Raw genomic sequence first — 27,949 nt, forward strand, 5'->3', positions numbered from 1 at the left:
GACAATTGCTCAGTAAACATCCCCTTAATGCCTCTCATGCCTCTCCTGGCACAGAAAGAGGTTCAGCCATTATTTGAAATCAGACATTTACGCGCATACAGGCGTTAAACTAGCAACTATGGCCCATGCTCTTAATTAACAGATCAATTAAGCAGCAAACAGCCAAATTAAAAGAGCAGAGTCTTTCACATCCACAGCCTTAATTACCAATACACTAGTGGCTTTAATTAATGGACCTGGCTTCAGTAGTGGCGGTATTCCACTGAGGTCTGTAAGAAGCTGGAGGGCGACACATTTCTTACAGATGTATAGAAGGGACACAAAGGGTACTTACCACTCATTGTATTTTTCTTCAGTTATCCGTGTAGAAGGAGCTGACTTTGAATAAAAAAAAATCTGTTTACTGCCGATTGTGATATTGGGGATATATATATGTATGATAGAGCACTATTTCATATTTAAAGAGCTAGGTGCAAGCACAAGGATGTAGCTAGTAAGGTTTTATGGCTTTGGTCTCCTGTTGTCTTTGTATTCTTACATGTGTATCAAGAAATGAGAATACGTGGCCATAAAACATGGAGGCAATGTTAGGCTTCCAAGTGAAATATATACGGTATACACTGTTCATATATACGGTGATAGCGGGATCATCTATCAGTGTTATGGAGGATACCCTTCACCGAAGAGCTCCAATACTTGGCTTCTCCCACTCTGGAGCACTAAGCACATCCTTGGATTACTCAGATAGTCCATTGAAATGCCTGAATTAAGGAGGGATTCAAAATATGCCAAATTTATCAAGCATCATGCGGTGTATTATTACTGTGATGCAAATTAAGGCAGTGCAGACTCACGAAAAACTGACTTAAAAATGTCCTATTTTTTTTTTATAATACCCACCATTTACTCATTTGTTGTTAATCAGGTTTTTTGGGGTTTCCCATCATTTCAGTGGAGAACTAACACTATATGCAGAAAGGTTTATCTATGAAACACAATTTCACATTTTACATGTGAAATCCTATCATAGTACCATATGGAAAATGGCGAATGCGGTGTATGCACATAATGTTAATGGAAGGGAGACATGGGCATCTGTGTATCTATTGTACTATTTGTATGGTGGCACAATGGTTTACACTCTCTCCTTCATTACTGACCTACATGAGGCTGTCCTAATGACAATAGGACGATGGACAATAGTCCATCCTCTGAGTGTTGTCAAGGTTCCAAAACACATTGCCTGGGTGCTCACTGCAATTGATGCCTTAAAGGGGGTTTCTCATGATTAATGGAAAAAATGAAAACCAGACATTATATAGGACTTTCTAAAAAAAAAAGCTAGAACCAGCCCTGTATCTCACATAGATTCAGAGATATCCCCATTCATTGCTTCAATTGTTCTGATTTATTTCAAGCTAGCATCTCAGGTAAGGTGGAGTGTCCCTTCTCAGAGGACGTGTCCTGTCTGCAGCAGCTAGTGGCAGTTAAAGGATGGAACCGAGCATGTGCATCCATCTCAGTGAGCAGGACAGAGAAATTAGAAAAAGGACAAACAGCAGGTGGCACTATACAGATCGATTTCATTGAATAACTCATTAAAGGGAACCTGTCACCTGGATTTTGGGTATAGAGCTGAGGACATGGGCTGCTAGATCGCCGCTAGCACATCCGCAATACCCAGTCCCCATAACTCTGTGTGCTTTTATTGTGTGAAAAAAAAAACGATTTGATACATATGCAAATTAACATAAAAGAGTCATATCTTACTTGTGTGACCAGAGAAGAGTCATATTTTGAAGCTCTGACTCATCTCAGGTTAATTTGCATATGTATCAAATCGGTTTTTCTACACCATAAAAGCACACAGAGCTATGGGGACTGGATATTGTGGATGTGCTAGCGGTCATCTAGCAACCCATTTCCTCAGCTCTATACACAAAATCCTGGTGACAGGTTTCCTTTAACTCTAATATATTTTTAATTACATGCAATATAAAAAATATTCAGATCCAGATGCTGGTTTGAAAACTAGAATATTTTTTGTGGGACAACCCCTTGGAAGAAGGGGTAAAGACTATAGTAGGTGCCATGATTGATGTGACAATGGAAGATTTTAAGGAGGCGGTAACCGATCTTTCTTTTCTATGGCTAACTTAAGAATTATTCTTTTTTTTTTTCCAGTGACCTGTTAAGTATTCCTAGTAATTACTAGAAGTACTTGAGAACACTACGCTACACTGTACCTTGAATGTCATTTCTATAGAATGATCATAATGAATGCAACTATTCTCTTACTCTTGAAAAGCTCCATCTGTTGCAAACTCAGAACATGTATTACCATTGTTATATCTGACAGCGCACCACTTTTAACATAAATATTCTCTATTCAGGCAAGGAGCCAGGGAAACGGTAGATGGATATACCGTATATCAGGTTTTCATAAATTATTTTTTCTTTTTTTAGATGGAAAGTCTGTCTCCTTGTCATCACTGGATACCCAGCCTCACAGTCCGCGATATGCAGCTTCCAGCCAGCGGGAGAGCCTGGAGGTGCGTGTCCGGGAAGTGGAGGAAGAGAATCGCGTTCTTCGCAAGCAGCTCAGTCTGGTGAAGAGTCGGAGTTCATCGCATCGCCACGGCAATCGGACGAAAACTTACTCCATGGAGGAAGGCACAGGAGACAGTGAGAGCTTGCGTGCTGGCATTGTGGCTGGTAACAGTTCAGAGTGTGGCCAACAGCCTATGGTGGAAAAATGTGAGGTACATAATAATTCTCTTGTACTTGTGATGAAATTGACTCTATAGGTTGTGACACAGTGAGAGGTTTTGTCTTGGAAAACAGGTACTTTCCTCACAGCATGTGCTGCTGGACTGATTTACAGCCAGGTGAGGTCAAATACCGGACCGGATTTTAAGTGCAGGTCCGGGTTTTTGCAGCACCTGGCTGTCCTTAAATAGGCAGCTGGGCTCAGAAGCCAGGTCTCTGTGTTTTGTCACTTGCTTAACCGCTAGCCGTCACACTAACGCCGATAGGCGTCAGTGCGGCGGCACTCTCAGGTCTCAGCGGCGCCTATTGGCGTCATCTCGTGAGACCCGTGATTTCCTGTGAACGTGCGCTCACAGGATCGCGCAGTTCACAGTTGATCTACAGCCTGCCAGCGCTGATCATTCGCTGATCAAAGCGCGGACAAGAATAGGACATGTTATATTTTTTTAGCGTGGCCGCGGAAACGGAGCCACGGATGCGGACAGCACATGGAGTGCTGTCCGCATCTTTTGCGGCGCCATTGAAATTAATGGGTCCGCATCCGAGCCGCCAAAATGGCGGCTCGGATGTGGACCCAAACAACGGTCATGTGCAGGAGGCCTAAGGAGAATAGCAGAAACTCCTAATGCAGGCCATACATGTAATGATTGCGGAGACCCTCAAATGCCAGGGCAGTACAAACACCCCACAAATGACCTCATTTTGGAAAGAAGACACCTCAAGGTATTCGCTGAGGGGCATATTGAGTCCATGAAAGATTGAACTTTTTGTCACAAGTTAGCGGAAAGGGAGACTTTGGGAGAATTTCGCTAACTTGTGCCAAAAAAAAAATCTTCTATGAACTCGCCAAGCCCCTCACAGAATACCTTGGGGTGTCCTTCTTTCCAAAATGGGGTCACATGTGGGGTATTTATACTGCCCTGGCATTTTAGGGGACCTCGTTGGACTTTCGGCCCCTTTGCGCATCTTGGCTGCAAAAAAGTGTCACACATGTGGTATCGCTGTACTCAGGAGAAGTAGGGCAATGTGTTTTGGGGTGTATTTTTACATATACCCATGCCGGGTGAGAGAAATATCTCTGTAAATTGACAACTTTGTATAAAAAAAGTTGTCATTTACAGCGATATTTCTCACACACAGTATGGGTATATGTAAAAATAAACCCCAAAACACATTGCCCTACTTCTCCTGAGTACGGCGATACCACATGTGTGACACTTTTTTGCAGCCTAGGTGCACAAAGGGGCCCAAATTCCAATGAGTACCTTTAGGATTTCACAGGGCATTTTTACGCATTTGGATTCCAAACTACTTCTCACGCTTTAGGGCCTCTAAAATGCCAGGGCAGTATAAATACCTCACAAGGGACCCCATTTTAGAAAGAAGACACCCAAAGGTATTCCGTGAGGGGTATGGTGAGTTCATGTAAAATTTTATTTTTTGTCATAAGTTAGTGGAATATGAGAATTTGTAAGAAAAAAAAAAATAAAAAAAATCTATTTCCGCTAACTTGTGCCAAAAAAAAAAATCTTCTATGAACTCGCCATGCCCCTCACGGAATACCTTGGGGTGTCTTCTTTCCAAAATGGGGTCACTTGTGGGGTATTTATACTGCCCTGGCATTTTAGGGGCCCCAAAGCGTGAGAAGTAGTTTGGAATCCAAATGCGTAAAAATGCCCTGTGAAATCCTAAAGGTACTCATTGAAATTTGGGCCCCTTTGTGCAACCTAGGCTGCAAAAAAGTGTCACACATGTGCTATCGCCGTACTCAGGAGTTGTTTTTGGGGGTTTATTTTTACATATACCCATACTGTGTGTGAGAAATATCTCTGTAAATGACAACTTTTTAAAAAAAATTTATACAAAGTTGTCAATTTACAGAGATATTTCTCTCACCCAGCATGGGTATATGTAAAAATAAACCCCAAAACCACATTGCCCTACTTCTCCTGAGTACGGCGATACCACATGTGTGACACTTTTTTGAAACCTAGGTGCGTAAAGGGGCCGAAAGTCAACGAGTACCTTTAGGCTTTACAGGATTGCTCACAATTTAGCCCCGCCCAAAATGCCAGAACAGTAAACACACCCCACAAATGACGCCATTTCGGAAAGTAGACACCCCAAGGTATTCATTGAGGGGCATAGTGAGGTCGTGGGAGATTTTTATTTTTTTTGCCAGAAGTTGGCAGAAAATGGAAACTTTATTATATTTTTTTTTCCTCAGAAAGTGTCATTTTCCGCTAACTTGTGAAAAAAAAAAAAATCATACATAAACTCACCATGCCCCTCCGCGAATACTTTGGGGTGTCTTCTTTCTAAATGGGTCATTTGGGGGGTATTTATACACATTCACATTTTTGTACCATAGTTTGTAAACGCTATAACTTTTGCGCAAACCAATAAATATACACTTATGGATTTTTTTTTATCAAAGACATGTAGCACAATAAATTATGACACAAACTTGTATAGAAATGTAATCATATTTGAACAATTTAACCAGAGAAAGTTAAAAATACACTTATTTGAGAAAATTGCAGTCTATTTTGATTAATATCAGAAAAATGAAAAATCTCAGCAGCAATCAAATACCACCAAAAGAAAAGCTGTACTGTATTTTGTGAGAAGAAAGGAGGTAAAATTCATTTGGGTGCCAAGTTGCATGACCGAGCAATAAACCGTTAAAGTTGTGAAGTGCCGATTTGTAAAAAAGGGCCTGGTCACTTGGGGGGTATAAACCTGTGGTCCTTAAGTGGTTAAAGTGTGAATAAAACACTGAACTGTTTGATCCAAAGAACTTGTTCCCTCTATACTGCGTCCGCTAATCCTGTCTACCAGAGTGAAACCCCACAAGTTATAATATTGAGGTCATTTTGAAAAAAAATGCTAATGTTCGTTCTAGATAAGGTCTCATGAACCAGTATTTACATCCTGATATGTATTGTGTAATGAAACTATAAGCAAGTGATCCAGCTGATCTGAAACTACTACTCTCAACATGTTCCAACAGCCTATGATATGTACACGAGTGACAATTAGGCTTAAAAGTTGTCTGAGATTTGCAGAGGCACGCCACATTTATCGTTCAATGGCCTAGTGAAGTGAATGGACCAGGGTTACAATTAGGCTGGGTTCAGGACCTGAGCATATTTGATATGCCGTTTAACGCGCGTTTGTGTCGCGCGTTTTTGTCCATAGTCAAGTGCGTATTACGCGCGTTTGTGTGATTAACAGCAGTGTCTTATGGCTGCAAACGCGCGACACAACGCCCCAAAGAAGCTCAAGAACTTGTTCAAACGCGCTGTAAAACGCTCACGTGAGAACCAGGGCCATAGGGAAGCATTGGTTTTCATATGTTGAGCGTTTTACAGCGCGTTTGAACGCGCTGTAAAACGCTCAAGTGTGAACCCAGCCTCTAGGGCATCTGTCAGCAGATTTGTACCTATGAAACCTGCTGACCTGTTGCACGTGTGCTTGACATCTGAAGGAATGCGTGTTGGTCCCATGTTTCATATGTGCCCGCATTGCTTAGAAAAATGAAGTTTTAATAAATGCAAATGAGTGTCTAGGAAACAACAGGGGAGTTACCGTTACACCTAGGGCTTGCTCTCTAAGGCTAGTTTCACACTAGTGGCAGGGGAGTCCGGCAGGCTGTTCCGGCGGGTGAACAGCCTGTCGGATCCGTCCTGCTGCTAGTTCACATGTGCCCCCAGACTGCCGCTCCGTCCCCATTGACTATAATGGGGCGGGGGCGGAGTTCCGGCGGCTGCACGGCAGCGCACGCCGAGAGGCGGCCGGACTAAAAATACTGCATATACTTTTAGTCTGGCTGCCTCCGCCCCCGCCCCACTTATAGTCAATGGGGACGGAGCGGCAGTCCGGGGGCACACGTGAACTAGTGGCAGGACGGATCCGACAGGCTGTTCACCCGCCCAGAACAGCCTGCTAGTGTGAAAGTACCCTAAACCTATCATTAAAATCTTTGTGTGTTCAATCTGTTGGCACTGCACCAAGGAGCCACCTAAGAGGGAATTCTGCAGAGACATAACTAAAGGGTTTGTACAAGATTAGAAAAAAATGGCTGCTGTCCTCCAAAAAGAGTGCAACACCTCTCCATGGTCATATATGGTATTACAGTTTGGCCCTATTCACTTCAATGGTACTTAGCAGATTGGCGGTCTCTCAGGGCTATGCCAACATTTTGAGCAAACAGAATTTAAATCAGAGGTTTAATTACTGACTTATTATGGAACAATAGTTTCCTTTCTTCTCTTTGGTGAGCAAGGACAATGCCTCAGGTACCTGGTGCCAGGTGAGGGAAGAATGGTTGTAGTAAATACATGAGTACACATTAAAAAACACTTAACATGAAGATTTCTAGTTGTGACATATAAGAACCCTCCATTAATGTACCGCATTTCAAAGCACATTAATTAACAAAAGATGTTTTCTTCTTCCTCAGAGCTTATTATTATGTCTTTATTACCATTACTACAGAAAGAAGCTGAATTTCCTCATTAGCAGAAATAACCTGTATTATGCTGCAGTGATTTGGATTTCTGTATTTGAAAATCCTCAGCACGCTCATATTTGCACACAGATCCCTATTCACAGGTATTTTACTGTGGAATCCAGACTGGAAAATCCATGGCAATGCTATCATGTTTGGACCTGACCTTAGAAAGCCTCTGAGATGTTCTGCGATGGATCTACTGTATATACGTCTCTTAGACCTCATGCACACGACCGTTGTTTGCTTCCGCGTCCGTTCCGCCGATTTTTAGCGTTTCAGGTGCGGACCCATTCATTTCTATGGAGCCATTGAAAATGCGGATAAGTGCACCGTTTTGCCATCCGCGTCCGTTATCCGTGGTTCCAGTCCGTCAAAAAAATATAACCTGTTCCGATTATTTACGCTGAAAACGGTTCGCGGAACCATTCAAGTCAATGGGACCGCTAAAAAAACGCGGAGGCACACAAGATTGTCATCCACGTCCGCGCGTCCGCGTCTGTTTTATTCCTATCATTTGCATGGCAAACCTGTCTTAGACTTTTTTTACATTCCTTTATGTCTGGAGGTCCTCCAAAAATAAAGGAAGAAACACGGAAACAAAAACGGAAACGGATCACGGTAAACCATTTTGCGGAACGGAACACAGCAACGGTCGTGTGCATGAAGCCTTATACCAAAGGTTTTTTGCTGTCCGCTTCCATCTTATTACACCATGTTTGTAGGTTCAATAGTTTTGTTTAGTTCAGTAAATTTGTATTTCCTTTTCATTTGGGCCATTCAGACTTGAAATGAATGAGAACCTATGGGTAATGCCTAGTTTGCCACTCTCAAGCTAAGAGCTTCATATTCTCAGGATAGTGGAGGTCTTAAAGGTAAAGCCCCAACTGATAACATTAATGTGGCCATCCAACCTTAACTTGTAGGCCTGCAAGGATTAAACATGTCTGCCCATCCTCCCCCCAGGCACCCACCATCAGGATAAATGGGGCCATGGAGCTCACTTGAGTCCCCTTCATTGTTTACCTGGGCACAGTGACTCATACACTCCAGCTATTGAGCCTGGCATTGCAGCTCAGTCCCATTCATTTGAATGGCCATTGAAGCTTAGTCATGGAAAAACTCCATTACGTTCCAGGTTGGATCCCATCATGATTAACACAATAAGGGGCATTTTAGACCGGTCCTTAGAAATCTCCTGTGATGCCGGAAGATGCTCCTAATTTATGACGAGATACAGCCCTCCTCATATATTAGGCGCATCGTCCAGCATGCCACGCGCCAGAATGAAATCTACGTCAGCTTAGAGCTACCTTAGATCTCTGCCCCCATTTGTGCAAATGAAAATAAATGTTTTAGGCCCTGCCCTTTCTAGCCCCCCTTTTCAAAGTGGTATGGCGGTGTAGAAACGGCACTTGTGAAAATCTTAACTAGTGGCGTTTTAAAAACACGAGGTAAGCAATTTTTTTTTTCGACAAAAAGAGGAGCAGGGAGATGAATTTCAACCGATGTGACATCCAGTTGTCCTGCTAATTTGGCTTTCAACAAAATACAAAAACTAGCCTCATATATGGATTAGCAGAAAATGACTAGTCGCAGATATCAGGACATGACATTTGGTGGCCACAGAAGGAGTGCACCAGGGTGTGAAGGTTATGGCATGTCAATAGTCAGTTGTGAAAGCAAATGGCGAGCGAACATTAGTCAAAATGGAGTATGGTCTACTTACAGCCTTGCCGCTTCCAAGGGTCCACAATTTCTGGATTATTGGAGTTCTACCATGAGACGTTCTTACATTTTGCAGGCTCTTTGGCATAAAATGGGTTAGCGGTTTGTTTCCGTCTATGCTGACTGTGCTTAAACTTAAGAATCTCTCAGGAGAAAGCATTCAAATGGGCTGTAAAACTCAGATTGACAGTGCGAGCCAGACATATCTCTTGTGGTGGGGGAGCAATGTGCAAATTCCACTCAGGAATATTCATATTGTTCTCCCATCATACTGTTTCATGCATCGGAAACAACTTATTGAACTTTTCATGTGAATAATTGAATAATTGCAGTTATAGTGGCTGTTTGACAGGCAAAGTGGTCAGATAAGGGGAACAGGAGCCATAATAAACGTATAAAAAATCCTAATCTCACACGTCCTCAAGCCAGCGTCCGTGTCTCAGGCAGCTTGGTGTATGGAGCGCGCTGTGTGACAGTTACTTATGCTGCTCTGCGCATTTCACTCAAGCCTCAGTGCACACATACAAGTCACAATGTGACACCCCGCAGCAGGAGAATGCAGAGTTCTGTGGGGGAGGAGGGGGTGCGGACATCGTCCCCAGCCACCTCACTTCCATTATTGTCTCCATCACTTCACTGGACAAGCCTATTCTCCTCGAACTTCTTAGCACTTGAATATAAGGTCCACAGTAAAGAAACTTTAGAGATTTTGAGTTTGAAGTGCAGAGGCTGCTCAGGGACTCAGCATAATGTGCAGATCACGGACAGATTCTGAACGCTCGGCAGATTTTATTTGGAGCTGTCAGATATTCCTGAATGGAAGGAAACGGAAGAAAAGTCAATTTTTTTTTCAGTTACTTTAAGAAAAAAGTATAGTATATGTGCAGTATTATAGTAGTCATATTCTTGTCCATAGGAGGCAGTATTATACTAGTTGTAATCTTGTGCCTAGAGGGAACTACAGGTATTATATATAATAAATAAACAGTAGTTATATTCTTGTGCATAGGGGCAGTATAATAGTAATTATATTCTTGTACAACAGTATTACAGTAGTTCTATTCTTCTACATAGGAGGCAATATTATAGTAGTTATATTCTGTACATAGAGGACAGTATTACTAGTAGTTATATTCTTGTACATAGGAGGCAGTATTATAGTATGTATTCTTGTACATACTGTAGGGGCAGTAATATACTAGTTAAATTCTTGTACATGGGGCAGTATTATACTAGTTAAATTCTCGTACCTAGGGGCAGTATTATAGCATCTACAGTATATTCTTGTAATAGGAAGAAGTATTATACTGGCTATATTCTTGTACATACAGGACAGTATTATACTAGTTCTATTCTTGTACATAGGGCCTCTAGTATAGTAGTTATATTTTTGTACAAAGTGATTAGTATTATTGTAGTTAGATTTTTGTAATAGGGCAGTATTATACTACTTATTTCTTTGTAATAGGAAGAAGTATTATACTGGCTATATTTCTTGTACCATACAGGACAGTATTATACTAGTTATTTTCTTGTACATAGTAGACAGTATTATAGTTAGTTATATCCTTCTACATAGGAAGGCAATATTATAGTAGTTATATCCATATACATAGGAGACAGTATTATACTAGATATATTCATTTACATAGAAGACAGTATAATAGTAGTTACAGTGAGGTCCTAAAATATTGGGACATCGACACATTCTAACATTTTTGGCTCTATACTCCACCACAATGGATTTGAAATGAAACAAACAAGATGTGCTTTGACTGCCAGACTGTCAGCTTTAATTTGATGTATTTACGTCAAAATCAGGTGAACGGTGTAGGAATTACAACAGTTTGCATATGTGCCTCCCCATCTTGTTACGGGACCAAAAATAATGGGGACAGAATAATAATCATAAATCAAACTTTCACATTTTTAATACTTGGTTGCAAACCCTTTGCAGTCTATTACAGCCTGAAGTCTGGAACACATAGACATCACAGACGCTGGGTTTCATCCCTGGTGATGCTCTGCCAGGCCTCTACTGCAACTGTCTTCAGTTCACTGCTTGTTCCTTGGGGCCATTTTCCCTTCAGCTTTGTCTTCAGCAAGTGAAATGCATGCTCATCGGATTCAGGTCAGGTGATTGACTTGGCCATTCGAATAACATTCCACTTCTTTCCTTAAAAACTCTTTGGTTGCTTTTGCAGTATGCTTTGGGTCATTGTCCATCTGCACTGTGAAGTGCCTCGTCCAATGAGTTCTGAAGATTTGGCTGAATATGAGCAGATAATATTGCCCGAAACACTTCAGAATTCATCCTGCTGCTTTTTGTCAGCAGTCACCTCATCAATAAATACAAGAGAACAGTTCCATTGGCAGCCATACATGCCCACGCCATGAACTACCACCACCATGCTTCAACTGATGAGGTGGTATGCTTAGGATCATGAGCAGTTCCTTTCCCTCTCTCCATACTCTTCTCTTCCCATCACTCTGGTACAAGTTGATCTTGGTCTTATCTGTCCATAGGAAGTTGTTCCAGAACTGTGAAGGCTTTTTTAGATGTCGTTTGGCAAACTTTAATCTGGCCTTCCTGTTTTTGAGGCCCACCAATGGTTTAATCTTGTGGTGAACCCTCTGTATTCACTCTGGTGAAGTCTTCTCTTGATTGTTGACTTTGACACACATACACCTACCTCCTGGAGAGTGTTCTTGATCTGGCCCAACTGTTGTGAAGGGTGTTTTCTTCACCAGGGAAATAGTTATTCGGTCTTCCACCACAGTTGTTTTCCGTGGTCTTCCGGGTCTTTTGGTGTTGCTGAGTCACCAGTGGTTCCTTCTTTTTAAGAATGTTCCAAACAGTTGTTTTGGCCACGCCTAATGTTTTTGCTATCTCTCTGATGGGTTTGTCTTGTTTTTTCAGCCTAATGATGGCTTGCTTCACTGATAGTGACAGCTCTTTGGATCTCATCTTGAGAGTTGACAGCAACAGATTCCAAATGCAAATAGCACACTTGAAATGAACTCTGGACCTTTTATCTGCTCATTGTAATTGGGATAATGAGGGAATAACACACACCTAGCCATGGAACAGCTGAGAAGCCAATTGTCCCATTACTTTTGGTCTCTTAACAAGTGGGAGGCACATATGCAAACTGTTGTAATTCCTACACCGTTCACCTGCTTTGGATGTAAATACCCTCAGATTAAAGCTGACAGTCTGCAGTTAAAGCACATCTTGTTCGTTTCATTTCAAATCCATTGTGGTGGTATATAAAGCCAAAAATATTAGAATTGTGTCGATGTCCCAATATTTATGTACCTGACTGTATATTCTTGTACATAGAGGCAGCATTACAGTAGTTGTAGTCTAGTACATAGGGGCAGTATTATACTAGGGCGGTGGTGGCGATGGCGATCAGCATCATAGATGTGTGACCGCCCTCTCCCCCGCTGGCCTCAGAGGAAGGGCGGAAGTAGTATGACGTGACGGACGCTGACCGGTCATGCGCCGCCGTAATGACACAGAGGGTTGTAAAATATCACATGACGCCGAATCGGACTCGGGATTGGTAGACGGTCCTTTATTAGTTCTTCCTTCCTCCCTGGTCTTTAACTCCTCCTGAGGAAGCGAACTATACGCGAAACGCGCGTTGAGGAGCGCCATCGCCCTGGTACCTGTCCCAGCCCTGTTGGTATGTAGCCTCATTTATCTATGCACTACCCAGTACTTTTTTCCATTCTATCAGATGGGGCAGGTAGTAGTGTGATGTAGGATTGTGGTAGTCCCTGCTTATTTACTGTCTTATATTATGCATCATGTATGTCTTTTATGGATACAATAATAAAATTGATATGCATTTTTTCATATCTGTGTGTTGTGCACTCTTTTTCTCGGTTGTGTCTTTTAGTTATATTTATATTTAGTTATATTCTTGTACATAGGGCTTAGTATAGTAGTTATATTTTTGTACAGTACACAGTGATTAGTATTATTGTAGTTAGATTTTTGTACATAGGGGCAGTATTATACTACTTATATTCTTGTACATAGGGTGTAGTATAGTACCGTAGTTATGTTTTTGTACATAGGGGCATTATTATTCTAATCATATTCTTGTACATAGGGGTAGTGTAGTAGTTATATTTTTGTACATAGTGACTAGTATTATAGTAGTTATTTTATTGTAAGTAGTAGACAGTATTATAGTAGTTACATTCTTGCACTTTTGGGGCAGTATTATAGTAGTCTGGTACATAGGGTCAGTATTGTACAACTTATATCCTTGCACATGAGTTATTATTATAACGGTTAACTTCTTGGCATTGTATTACCACATCCATACAAAGTATAGTTTGCAGTGCAGTTATTTCCTTAATTACTGTATTACTCTGCAAACTCCAGTATTGTGCCTCCGCCTGTTGTAACTGAGAAGAGCTTTAAAAAAAAAATGAGTTAATAAACTTTGGAATTGTTACAGATTTTGCATCTGCTAGCCATGTGTTATGTTTATTAGGTTAGCAATATCGCCTATCAGTGCCTCCACCTTAGGAACATAAATGGATTATGGGTCTCCCTGGCACAGATCAGCACTAGGCTCCTCCGTTTCATTCTGCTTTTCGACTCTCACTCCAATTCTTTAATGCTCAATGCTAGGTTATTGTGTGGATCTGTAGGTAGAGATTAACTTCCAATTAATTCTTGTAATTAATTCTGAATAAGACTTTCTGAAAATCCGTGTGTATAAGTCTTCGCAAGATGACTTATCCATCCTGCAAACATCAGATCTTTCCGTCTCCGTTTCGTGTCTCTTAAACTTCTCACATGCAAATTTGGTCCAGCAACTGTCTGCCCTGTAAACCTACCACTCTCTTATGTTGTGTATGGGTCTTGATGCCTTGTCAAAGATGAACTTATGGTCTCCATGGATTCTGTGAGTGAGTAACGCTCAAAACCTAAAGGTGTATCCTTCATGTCATGTATTTTGTCTGTTCCCTATATTCCCTTGGACTCCTCTAAAAGGCTAAGATTAAAAATAAGAAACGCAGGGAGTCTGAAAGTCTATTACTGCAATGGAGACACAGATGGATATTTTTCAACAGGAACATTTCACTTTATTTCCTACAGTTTACTTTCACAATATAAGAGTAGATATAACAAGATGGCGACTATTTACTTTGGGATGCCGTCCGAACTTTGCCATGGTTTATTTTGTTGTGGAGCAGTTCTAGGCCCAATTAGGTCTTCCTATCCGCTTAGCCTCCAGCATATGAAAGGAACTATTTTCTTTTGGATCTCTTCCTAAGGTGCTTCGGGTCAGACTCCTTCCTTTCTTCTATCAGGCATAACAACTTTGATAGATAAGACAACCATTTAAATTGCTCCACTGTAGCTCTGTCTCCTAGTTTCACCACAGTTTGTGACCACTAGGAGTCCCCCCCATTCCTATGGACCGACTCCAACCTGAAATTGGAGGAACAGCCAGCATCAAATCATAAAATCAACATGAAATATCTTTTGGTCAATCAATCAACACTTTTTTTTTTTGCCCCAACAGTCCACCCTTCATACATATGCACTATATGATCTCATCTATAGGCAAAGTATCATTGTCATCAAAAATTAACCATATCTGGAAGCGGTATGGTCCACCTGGCAGAAAGCTAGATACCTCGATGTGCATTTCGCCACCACTCTGGATTCGGCAGGAGGCAATAGCATAGTGTAAAGTGGGGTATTATATAAGGTAGTTACCAACGAGCTTACTTGTGGCCAATAATGGTCGTGTCGCCAGCATGATACAGATTGCAGCATCGCAGACATACGCCAGCCTGTACAACACGCATTCCCTGATAGCAGATGCCTTGCATCACCACAGCGGAGCGTATACAATGTGTATACAAGATTTGGATTTAGCTGTTACTGGGTTATGTACCTACCAAATGTATATGCTATAGGGATGTTAGCAGATTATTGCCCATAGTGATCATTAATATTTTAGATAAGTGGAGTCTGGAGTTTCCACCTGCTTTGCCTCCAATCTGCAGTGGTATAGAGGGACACTGACATCTTTGTCCCTTCTTTTCTTTTTTTTCACCTTTATTATATGTATTATTTTTTATTTCAATAAATATTTACATATTTTATATTTGATCTGCATGTTATTATTATGGGTATGGGTTATTAGTTATTCTTTATAGGTTTCCAGATCCAATTATAGGACATCTTTTCGATGCTCCATAGGTGTTGATCTAGTTATCAAGAGAGTATAATATTACAGCAAGATTTGGGGATTCTGGGGGCTTCGGTGGAGAGATGGCAAATTAAGTTCATTGTGGATAAATTTAAGTTATGCATCGGGGTGTACAATTATGTACCAAATAGTAAAGCGCTGGGTAAAACTGCTACTGAAAACAATTTTGGATATTGGTAGACAGTAAACGTAACTTTTGCAACCAGTGTCAGGCAGCTGCTGCCAAAGCAAATTAAATCATGGGATGCATCAAAAGAGGCAAGGAGGATTCAAGGTGTCTGTGACAGGAACATATTTTTGCCTCCATACAAATCACCAGTCAGACCACACATTGAATATTGTGTACAATTCTGTGCACCTATTTGGAAGCAGAACTAAAGCAGATGCAGAGGAGGGTGATATCACCAACTTAACTGTCCAGGCTCCAGCGGCGAGATCTCCAGCTATGGTGCGACTGTGCTGGGAGAGAGCGCGTTGCTAAGCCACGCCCCCTGGTGACGCTACAGCATCTTTAGCAACATGATGCAATGCTCTTTCTCACCACAGCGGACGTGTGCTGTGGAAGACTAGCAGTGGGATGATTGCTCAGCTGCTTTATTCCTGTGGGCTAGTGTTCAGACTAATGGAACGCCGAGTCATGAACTATCAGGTTCAGCTGGCCATATACCAGTGCCAATGATAGTCTTGTTTGGGCTCGCTAGCTAGGTTCTTGGATTCATTTGGATTTGTTTGTGCTTTTGATCTCGGCTTGTCTTTTGACTATTCTCTGTCTCTAGTTTTTGTACTGCATTGTCTGCTTGGTTCTGACCCATTTTTTTATGACTATCACTATGTGTTCTTTTTGTCTCTTGGTGTTTGTCTGTCTCGGAATCTTAGTAGCATAGGGACTTTCGACCAGTTGCGGTCTTGCTACCTAGGGCTTGGACTGCAAGTTTCGTAGGGAAAGTGGGCTCAGTTTTAGACAGGGCTACTGTCCATGTCTGTGTCTACAAGCATTACATTATCATTGGCCATTAAATAATTTACGGGTGACCTGCTCAGTTATGGACGCCATGGCAGCATTGGCCATCAGATGGAGAGTATTGCCCAACTGGTTCAGGATCTAGCAGAGAGGGTCCAGCAGAAAGAGGCCCGCCAGACTAGTCCCCCTGTTGGTTTATATTTACTTTAGGTACACCGTGAATAAGGTCCAGATAGGACTGAAATGTTTGCCGTGTTATGATAACAATTCTGGATGCATGAAATAAATACCTAACACTAGTTTCACACTAGCACAGGGGACTCCGGCAGGCTGTTCCGGCGGGTGAACAGCCTGTCGGATCCGTCCTTCTGCTAGCTCACGTGTGCCCCTGGACTGCCGCTCCATCCCCATTGACTATAGTGGGGGGCGAGGGCAGAGTTCCAGCAGTGCACGCCGAGAGGCGGCCGGACTAAAAGTACTGCTAGTGTGAAAAGTACCCTAAATGCAATTTAATTCTTCTCTGAGTGCCGTGGTACTTTATAATATTATTTCTGATATTATTTTACCACTGAGCACCGTAATATAATCACTTACGTGGAGTGCCAACCATCTCTCTTCTCTTTTGGTATTTGATTTCAGCTTGTCTTTTGACTACTCTCTGTCTCTCGCTTTTGTACTACGCTGTTCACCTGGTTCTGACCCATACCCATACGACTATCCCTTTGTGTTGTTTTTGTCTCTCTTTGTTTGTCTGTCTCTGCACTTTAGTAGCATAGGGACCGTCGACCAGTTGCTGTCTTGCTACCTAGGGCTTGAACTTCAAGTAGGTTAGTGAAAGTGGGCTGGGATCCAGATCAGTCTTCACTGTCCGTGTCTGTCCCTATCTGCAAGCATTACAGCTGACCAATGTACAGATGCAATGGAGCTAAACTTGATGGTTAAAGTAAAAAAATGACACAAAAAGGTTAACTAACATTTTTAATGTATTTCAATGGATTTTGTCACAAGATGGCACAGACTGATACAGTGACATGTGTTATCAGAGTTATCAGAGTCAATTTTAGCTCAGCTACATCTGTAATTAAGGAAATGGATGGATTGCAGTACCAAGAAAGGTTATCAAACTTGGGGTTATTCCGTTTTGGGGGGATCTAATTAAAATGTACTGTGTACTGAATGGACAGTACTGAAGTTCTTCTAATGATCTTTTTATACCGAAGCCTGTAATCATGATGATGAATGACATCCTCGATGTCTAGAAGAAAGAAGATTTCACTATCAACATAGACAGGGACTCTTTACTATAAGAGCAGTGAGATGATAAGATGTTGTGATTGCTGATTCATTGTACAAGTTCAAAAAGGGCCTGGATAACATTCTTGAAAGTAATAATATCACAAGTTGTGGGTACCAGATTTCTGGAGATGGGGCATTAATCCAGGGATTTATTCTTATTGCCATATTTAGAGCAGGGAAGGGATTTTTCCCCAATATGGAGTATTTGGCAACCATGTCATAGGGGTTATTGCTTTTCTGAATCAACAAAGTAGGATTATAAATTGGACCTGATGGACCTGTGTCTTGGACCTTATCAACTATGCTATAACATTAAAGGAATTGCCTTTTAAGTAGCAATTCAGTGTCCAGAAATAAATGAGCCTCAAACTCTTGTGTTCCTGTAGTAAAGTATTAATCCTTGCAGTGACTCTTACATTGAAGCTGAATATTTGCATTTTAGAAACTCCATGCCACCACTAAAGTAGTAGAAAAGGTTTAAAAATGCATTAGCAAATTGAATCTGCCAAAACCCAAATAAACCCTTTAGTTTTCTTCCTTCCTATTTTTCACTCTGTACTTAAGAAATCTTAATGGTTCTCGCAGAAGTTTTGATGTGGTTGAGATCTGCCTTCTCCTGTTTAAATAATAAAACACATAATCAATAAAGCAGCAAGACATTAATAAGCTGTTGGTTTCTCAGAGCCTGAACACAAATCTCCGATTGCAGCATTAGCCAAGACGCCAGCTCAAACCACTCGGGTTTTGCTTGGCACCATCACTCCCCTAATAATCATAGCATTAGGATTAGAGATCGAGCGGGCAGGAGTATGAAGCATTGACCCTTCTCTAGCAGCTTTCAAGCACTCTTCAGCAGGTGCCTTGGAAGGAGCCTCAGATTCAGACTGTCAGAATAATGACTACCGTCACATCACGCAAACAGGGATAGTGCAGGCCGTAAACTGCCTGGACACACTATCCCTACCTACTTGCACGACTCACCCTAGACAGTGAACAACAACTGGACAATAGTCCCCTATACTGCGGTATGTGAATGACGACACATTAAACAGGGACAAACAGATGCACAAACACAATAAAGTAGTCATATGCAAAAAGGGTCAAAAGCCAGACGGTCAACACAGTACAAATACGCCAGAGGCAAATGAGAAAACCAGAACACGCCAGAAAGGCAGAAACAGGAGATCAAATACAGTACCAGAAGCAAAAACCGTAGTCACTAAGTCAAATCTAGAGTCGCAGTCGGGAGCCTTCAAAAATCGCTGGGAACAGTAGGGGAAACCAGATAAGAAGAAATTCTGCAGGTGCTGGCCTTTATACTCCAGGAACAGCTGTTCATGCCGACTGACTTCTTTATTGGCACGGGGCTCCTACAAAAGTGAGGGCCGGGCCTAACTCCTGGTTCCCCCAGCAACTGGACACTTCTGCCGTACGGAGGCAGCAGCAGTCGGGGCAACCCTGACACAGACAGCTTGAAGTTCCTGGGTCCTATCCACCATGTGCCATTTATAATACTGGTGGTGGAGGGACTTTTGGACCTCCACAGGCACTAAGTAACAAGGGAAAACTGCTACCTCTGTACACCGTGCCACTTCTCTAGATATGCCCTGTTTGCTGGCTTAAGACTAGAGTTGTAGATTTGAGAAAGTGTACACTGTATGTATTTATCCTTGGATACAATGAGTATAAGAGGGAAAGTAAAATTGACTCAAATTGATTTTATGCTCCTAAGTCTGAACCATACAGCAAACATCTCTTAACCTTTTTGGGTCTTCATCTCACTCTAGTTTGAGTTTGTTTCACTTTTTTATTTTTTTACAAGGGAAGCAATGATTGCACTGGACACAAATTACCCCCTTTCGTGGCCATCTCATTCTGTAGCCCCACCCAAGGGAGGGCAAAAGTCTTCAAATGGAGTTAGAAAGCCAGATTATGAACAATAGTCACACCACAAAACCTTCTTCAAAATGTGATATGGTATAGATTCTAGGGCCTAGAATGCAATTAGACTATAGAAATCAGTTTTATGGGGCAAGGATTAGAGGAACAAAAAACAATTTTCAAGAAGTGTTGGGTGAAGGTTTGTGACAACTGTTTAATGTCTTTATCAACCTTAAAATTTAGATTCAATACAAAAATAGATGAAACCCTTATAGGGACCCTCATTATTATAATCCAGAGTTGCATTTGCAATTCTGCACAATTCAGTGGTTAAATTCCCCAACACTGCTTGTTCAGTATCTGCAAAGATCTTGTAATTTGTATTCTGGAAGGTGTTTTCTTTATACCAGATTTTCTACAATCATTTGATATGTAGGAATTGCTCTGTCTCTGAGTGGGAATGCACCTACAATGTAAATTTCAGACCCCCCATGAATTCTAAGTGGGAGAACTTGCTAAATTGCAGGGTGTTCAAATACTTCTCTTCCTCACTGTACATACCTTTTTTGTTGCTACTGCTTAATTTCCTTACACTAGGTAGTGGCGCCCCATCTTATTTTACTGAAGGGCATTATGAATTATAGTTATGCCCCTGAGGATAATACAGGATCAGTACAGGATAAGTAGTGTAATGTATGTACACAGTGACTCCACCTGCAGAATAGTGAGTGCAGCTCTGGAGTATAATACAAGATGTAACTCAGGACCAGTACTGGATAAGTAATATAATGTATGCACACAATAACTCCACCAGCAGAATAGTGAGTGCAGCTCTGGAGTATAATACAGGATATAGCTCAGGATGAGTACATAATATGTAATGTATGCACACAATGACTCCACCAGCAGAATAATGAGTGCAGCTATGGCGTATAATACAGGATGTAGCTCAGGATGAGTACATAATATGTAATGTATGCACACAATGACTCCACCAGCAGAATAATGAGTGCAGCTCTGGAGTATAGTATAGGATGCAATTCAGGATTAGTACAGGATAAGTAATGTAATTTAGTTAAAAGGGACTCAGCATGTAGACAATTTATATAAGATATTATACTGGATATAAAAATGTAGGCTAGAAATGCTAGAAGTTGGTACCTCTCTGAAAATGGTGAACCAACTATGTAGCCCAAGTATAAGGCTGGGTTCACACCTGAGCGTATTCGATAAGCGCTTTTTACAGGCGTTTTTATCGGGCGTTTTTTAGGCGTATTTTGGGTCGTTTTTGTATTTTGGAAACGCACGTAGTACGTGCGTTTGTGTGATTAACCACAGAGGCATCCAATGAAAAACTGCCACAATACGCCCCAAAGAAGCTCCTGTACTTCTTGGGGCGTAGAGTTTTTTACAGCGCGTTCGTACGCACTGTAAAACGCTCAGGTGAGAACCATGCCCATAGGTAAACATTGGTTTTTGCCTGTTGAGCGTTTTACATCGCGTAGGAACGCGCTGTAAAACGCTCAGGTGTGAACCTAGCCTTAATGTATGTAGTTTATATTACACCAGGTTTTTACAGTAAGACAAAAAGCCAGTCATTATATTTCAGTTTATATTCATCGCTCCCTTGGGGCCTAATTAATGCTAGGTGATAGTAAGTAATTAATTTATTCCACAAAGATACATTTATTGCAGTAATTGAATGGGTGTTCCTGGCTATATCACTCACACTCGGGAGGCCTAATTAATGTCGGTTAATAGGAAAATACCGTATGTGCCGATAAACAGTTCACCAGCTGAGGAGGAAATTATCACTCAGATTACTTTGGAAACATTTACCTCCACGGGATAGGCGGCCCCTATAGTATTTCCTCTGTTCTTCTGAGCCTAATTAATAAGGATGTATAGGAGGAAATCAATGCAATAGAAGTTTTCTATATTTTAACTTAGACAGATCATAGACCTACTGTAATTCTATCTCCAGAGATTATTTGGGGCTACAATTAAAAGGGTTTTCCAGGAGGATGGGTCATCAGTATCTGATCAGTGCGTTCTGATAACCGGGACCCCTGCCAATCAGCTGCAGTGGTGCAACTGCGAGCGCTGGTGCTTTCTCAAACAGCTCATTGGCGGGGGCCCCGGGTGTCAGTCCACCACTGAGCAGATACTGAGACCTATCCTTAGGATAGATGGTTATAAGAACAATGATGAACTGGAATGACAACAAGACGTGCACAGATGGATTGTCTTGATTAGAAGAATGGCACGTAGTGATCCATTCTGTACTGCAAGTGAAATTGATCATCACATCCTAAGCCTAGGATGGCAAACATTGTCTACATAAATCATTAGAAGGCATTTGCACAACATTGACTACGAGTCAGACATCCAGCTACAGGTGTTCCTTTGACCTAACGCCACAGCTCTCCAGGGCTATCATGGTGCATAGCAAGATGGCAGCGGAGGCTGGAATGGAGGTCTGCCCTCTGCAGCAATAAGTCTTTTGTCTTGGATGCAATGATAGCAAGAGATTGGCCTGGAGACCTCATGGGCAACTCTATGTAGATGCCTTCACACGGGCATATCACACCAGATTATGGTGTGGGGTTGCATATTGTATGGTAGCCAGATCCCTCTAGTCTTCATTTGAGGTGCACTAAGAGCTCTCTGTTACATTGATTTGGTCCTGGAACCAGTAGTACAGCTGTCTCTACAAGGTGTCCCGGAACCATGGTTCTACTGGACAATGCCAGGCCACATGTTTCTGATGCTACTCGTGCTAAGCAGCCTGTGCGGCCTAAATGTGCCACCATGGCTGCAGCATCTCAGGACTTGTCTGCCATCAAGCACATCTGGGACATCATTGGTCGACAATTGCAAAGAGAGTTGCCAGCAGAGGATCTTGATGATTTGCGTGCCCAAATGCATTCAGCGTAGCAGAACATTCCTTAGACAACCATTAAAGGGGCTGGCCTGACTTTGTTAGCACTTATTAAAACTATAAAGAAAGTAGGGAGATATTAGATTTACTAATATATCTTCTTAAGCAGATCTGCCTGGTTTTCCTGCTATTGGCAGCCACGCCCCCTCCTGTCCTGCTCTCACTACGCCCCCTCCTGTCCTGCTCTCACCACGCCCCCTCCTGTCCTGCTCTAACCACGCCCCCTCCTGTCCTGCTCTCACCACGCCCCCCCCTGTCCTGCTCTCACCACGCCCCCTCCTGCAATCTGACTGCAGGCTCTGCCCCCTCTGTTTCCCCTGTACTGAGAGGATCCTGTCAACATGTGAGGATGTAGCAGTGCCAGGGCAGCACTGTGGACACAAACTGTGAGCAGTCCCAGTATCTGACCTGTTTATGGCCCCTCTGCACTGTGTTCTTATCACAGACATGATGTTACAGCCAGACCAACAGTTCAGGAGCTTTAACCCCTTGTGAGCTGTCAGTATGGCTGAGGTCAGTGATAGCAGCAGTCACTGGTCTCACCATCTATAATTGTGTGCCCTCTCCTTCCTGCACTCTGTATATGGGGATATGTGGCCCCCACCACTGCATATAGAGATCCGTGACCCCCTGTACACTGTATACAGTGATCCGTGCTAACAGTAGCCCACGAGGCCTCCGGAAGTCCTCTCCGGCCCCATTCACTTTAATGGGGACAGGTCGGAGATGCGGTCGCAGCACGGCAAACCAGCCGAGAGGCGGCCGGACAGAAAACACAGCATGCTGGGCATCAGTGAATGTGAATGGGGCCGGAGCGGACTTCCGACAGCACCCGTGGGCTAGTGTTAGCACGGATCCTGCTAACGCTAGTGTGAAAGTAGCCTTAGTCGTGTGATGATAGACAGGAGGCTCCTCTCTATGTGAGCAGATCGATTTGTACAAATTTATTCATCAGAGTTCTTGTGCAACAAAGATCTGTCCCCCCGCTCAATAGCCCCCCTCCTATGGCGGTCCATGCACCTAAACAGAAATCTATGAAAGCCCAGAGCTGCCGTGGATTTCTGGCTTTATTTGAGTTAGAAAACTGGTGAAAATTAACATAAATTTGTTGGGGCGACTGGTCACGCCCCCCCCCCCTTTTTTTTTTAGGCACAGGTACAGTGCCTTGCAAAAGTATTCTCCCCCCTTGACTTTTTCGTATTTTGCTACATTACAGCCTTAAATTCAACGTTTTGTCAATCTGAATTTTATGTGATGGATCAGAACACAATAGTCTAAGTTGGTGAAGTGAAATGAGAAAAATATATAAATAAAACTATTGTTTAGAAATAGAAAAGGTTGTTAGGAAGCCCATAAAAAGCTCTGGTGCAACCAATTACCTTCAGAAGTCACATAATTAGTGAAATGAGGGCGCTCCTCCTACTGGTAAGTGAAAGGTCTGTGCTATAAGCAATGCGCCGCACAGACCTTTCACTTACCAGTAGGAGGAGCGCCGGGCCGGTCACAAACATCGCAGGTAAGTATAATGCTTCTAAAATTGCTAAGTAATCATGGCAGCCAGGAATGCAGTAGCGTCCTGGTTGCCATGGTTACCGATCGAAGTCCCAGCGATTAAACTGGGACTCCGATCGGAACTCTCCGCTGCCACCAATGATGGGGGGTCGGTCATTTTAATTAGGGGGGTCAGGGGGGCCGGCCGCATTGGCCACCAATGAGTTAAAAACGGGGGGGAGGGAGGGGGGGCCGGCCGCATTGGCCACCAATGAGTTAAAAACGGGGTGGGGAGGGGGGGGGGGCGGCCGCACTGGCCACCAATGAGTTAAAAACAGGTGGGGAGGGAGGGGGGGCCGGCCGCACTGGCCACAAATGAGTTAAAAACAGGGGGGGGGGGGCGGCCGCCCTGGCCACCAATAAGTTAAAAACAGGGGGTGGGGAGGGGGGGCCGCACTGGCCACCAATGAGTTAAAAACAGGGGAGGGAGGGGGGGTCTGCCCCCTGCTGCCTAGCAGCACCTGCCAGGCAGCAGGGGGCAGTCATGTACACAGTTCTTTTAGTATATTCTAACCTGAAGCGTCCCCATCACCATGGGAACGCCTCTGTGTTAGAATATACTGTCGGATCATAGTGATGGGGACGCTTCAAGTTAAAATATACCATCGGATTGGAGAAAACTCAGATCTGATGGTATATTAATAGGGACTCCTGACTTTACATTGAAAGTCAATGGGGGACGGATCCGTTTGAAATTGCACCATATTGTGTCAACGTCAAACGGATCCGTCCCCATTGACTTGCATTGTAAGTCTGGACGGATCCGTTTGGCTCCGCACGGCCAGGCGGACACCAAAACGCTGCAAGCTGCGTTCGGATGTCCGCCTGCTGAGCGGAACGGAGGCAGAACGGTGCCAGACTGATGCATTCTGAGCGGATCCGCATCCACTCAGAATGCATTGGGGCAGTACGGATCCGTTCGGGGCCGCTTGTGAGAGCCTTCAAACGGAACTCACAAGCGGAACCCCGAACGCAAGTGTGAAAGTAGCCTTAAAGATTGCTGTTCAGAAGTACAAACCGTCCAACTTGAAGGAGCTGGAGCAGTTTTGCAAGGAGGAATGGGCAAAAATCCCAGTGGTAAGATGTGTCAAGCTCATAGACACTTATCCAAAGTGACTTGGAGCTGTGATAGCTGCAGGTGGCTCTACAAAATACTGACTTTAGGGGGGTGAATAGTTATGCACATTGACTTTTTCTGTTATTTTGTCCTATTTGTTGTCTGCTACACAATAAAAATAAAAAAACATCTTCAAAGTTGTGGGCATGTTCTGTAAATTAAATGATGAAAATCCTCAATCCATGTTAATTCCAAGTTGTGAGGCTCAAAAATACGAAAAAAGTCAAGGGGGGTGAATACTTTTGCAAGGCACTGTATACATTAGCATCATATTCCTGTGTGCTGCTGGGACTGAGGCGTACTTCCTATTGCTATGTCTGTACAGCAGTTATTTACTGATAACTGAGTTATTGGTATTATCTGAGGGGCTCTTGTCTCTTTGGATGTCATGTGACTGCTCCTCTGAACATGCTTGCTGCAATGCATGCTGGGATTTTTACTTTCACTTTACAGCTGGTCTGAGGCAGCTCCTCCAGGGAAGCGCGTCATGGTGAACAGGTTAGAAAAATAAGATATAGCCTGTACATGTCACATGATAGAAATACTTCATGGTTTTGGCTATTGTCTAGGGCACTTTGGATTTTTGATACTTAGAGTGGCCAACCACTTTAATCATCTCATTGATAGCATGGCAAGACATGTAAGTGCATGTATTAGTGCACATGGTGCTCATATTTGATCCTCAATAAGTTAAGATGTTTTGAATGTTTTATTTCCTTTTTTATCATTTACGCTAGTTTCACATCAGCGGCAGAGCTCTCTGGCAGAGAACAGTCTGCTGGAGTTCTCCGGATTGGACATTGCCGGATACTACCACCTGCCTGCCGGGCCCCATTGATTATAATGAAGTGCGGCAGAGATCCCGCCACTTCCCGGCAAATGTTCCAGGAATTGGCCGGACACAAACCACAACATGCAGCTGGTTTTGTCTGGCCGATTCCTGCCATCCTCTGCTGGAACAGCCAGCCCCAGATGTCAAAGTAGCCTATATTAACATGTCTGTTTCCTGTGATTTCCATGATTCCACAACGTTTCCTTCTCGGGGTTGCAATTTCAGTGTTGAAGACTATATAGCTATAGCTCTTTCTAGACAGTGGCGAAAGAAATTGTGCATACCCGACGAGTTTTCTATCGGATTAAGATCCGGGGGATCGGGCTGGCCACTCCATAACGTCAATCAAGCACGTTTACTTGTGTGTTTGGGGTCGTTGTCTTGTTGGAAATACCCTTGAAATGGGTATTTCCTCTTCCGCATAAGGCAGCATGGCCTCTTCAAGTATTCTGGTGTAATTAAACTGATCCATGATCCCTAGTATGCGATAAATAGGACCAACACCTTAGGCCTCATGCCACCGTTTTGGTGGCTCGGATGCGGACCCATTCACTTCAATGGGTCCGCAAAAGATGCAGACAGCACTCCATGTGCTGTCCGCATCCGTTGCTCCGTTCCATGGCCCCGCAAAAAAAATAGAACATGTCCTATTCTTGTCCGTTTTGCGGACAAGACTAGGCATTTCTACAATGGGCCGCCCGTTCCGCAAATTGCGAAAGGCACACAGACGGCTTCCGTTTTTTGCGGATCTGCAGTTTGCGGACCGCAAAAAACGGAACGGTCGTGTGCATGAGGCCTTAGTATGAGAAACATCCCCATATCATGATGCTTGCGACACCATGCTTCACTGTCTTCACAGTGTACTGTGGCTTGAATTCAGTGTTTGGAGGTCATCTGACAAACTGTCTCCGGCCACTAGACCCAAAAAGAACAATCTTACTTTCATCAGTCCAGAAAATGTCTCTTTAGGCCAGTCAATGTGCTCTATGGCAGATTGTAACCTCTTCAGCACATGTCTTATTTTCAACAGCGTGACTTTGTGGGGGCTTCTTGCAGATAGCTTGGCTTCACATAGGCATCTTCTAATTGTAACAGTACTCACAGGTAACTTTAGACCTTCTTTGATCTTCATGGAGCTGATTGTTGGCTGAGTCCTTGCCATTTTGGCTATGCTATCAATTTGCATGGTAGTTTTTCGTTTTCTTCCACGTCTTTAAGGTTTTGGTTGCCATTTTAAAGCATTTGCGATCATTTTAGCTGAGCAGCCTATCATTTTCTGCATTTTTTTAATATGTTTTCCCCTCTCCAATCAACTTTTTAATCAAGATACGCTGTTCTTCTGAACAATGTTTGGAATGACCCATTTTCCTCAGAATTTCAGAGAGAAATGCACTGTAATCAGCATGTACAACATTTGCTGCCTTTCTTCCTTAAATAAGGGCAATAATTGCCACCTGTTTTTCAAAGAATGAATGACCTGACACATTGAACTCCACACTGCTATTATTTTAAACATGCCCCTTTCAATAAGCGATTGAATTACAGAGAATCAGCAGCATGCATGTCTTGACTGTTGGGTCTGTTGGGTTTCCATTACTCTACTACACCTGCTAGTAAATTATTTTCCATGTAGAAATATAATTTCTACCAAAAACAGTGATTGATCAGGTTAGTAATGTCTTACTGCTATTATTTTGAACACAACTGTATAAATCTTTAACAGGATTCCTCTTTTCATAATCTTATCCTCTTTTTTAATATGTACACAATCTCCTCCCTCCCGTGGTTCCCCTTCATTTACAAAATACACAACCCTACGTCATCCCTCACATGACCCCTCTCACCTGATGGATCTACACCTATCACAAACCACACCTCCTTCCATAGAAGGTCCTTACTACAAACCGGATTCCAAAAAAGTTGGGACACTAAACAAATTGTGAATAAAAACTGAATGCAATGATGTGGAGATGGCAAATGTCAATATTTTATTTGTAATAGAACGTAGATGACAGATCAAACGTTTAATCCGAGTAAATGTATAATTTTAAAGGAAAAATACGTTGATTCAAAATTTCACGGTGTCAACAAATCCCCAAAAAGTTGGGA

The 27,949-nt window shown here is 42.7% G+C and overlaps 1 protein-coding gene across 2 annotated transcripts in view; it reads left to right on the forward strand.

Annotated features, from left to right (window-relative positions):
* The window catches only part of LARGE1 (LARGE xylosyl- and glucuronyltransferase 1), a 581,369-nt gene that overhangs the window by 286,808 nt on the left and 266,612 nt on the right, over positions 1 to 27,949 (forward strand). For both annotated transcript variants that reach the window (XM_040438023.1, XM_040438033.1), the window contains exon 3: positions 2,467 to 2,762. In XM_040438023.1, the coding sequence (XP_040293957.1) occupies positions 2,467 to 2,762 (296 nt within the window). The remainder of the gene's footprint in view (positions 1 to 2,466; positions 2,763 to 27,949) is intronic.

The sequence above is a fragment of the Bufo bufo genome, chromosome 1, assembly GCF_905171765.1.
Source record: "Bufo bufo chromosome 1, aBufBuf1.1, whole genome shotgun sequence".
NCBI lineage: Eukaryota > Metazoa > Chordata > Amphibia > Anura > Bufonidae > Bufo > Bufo bufo.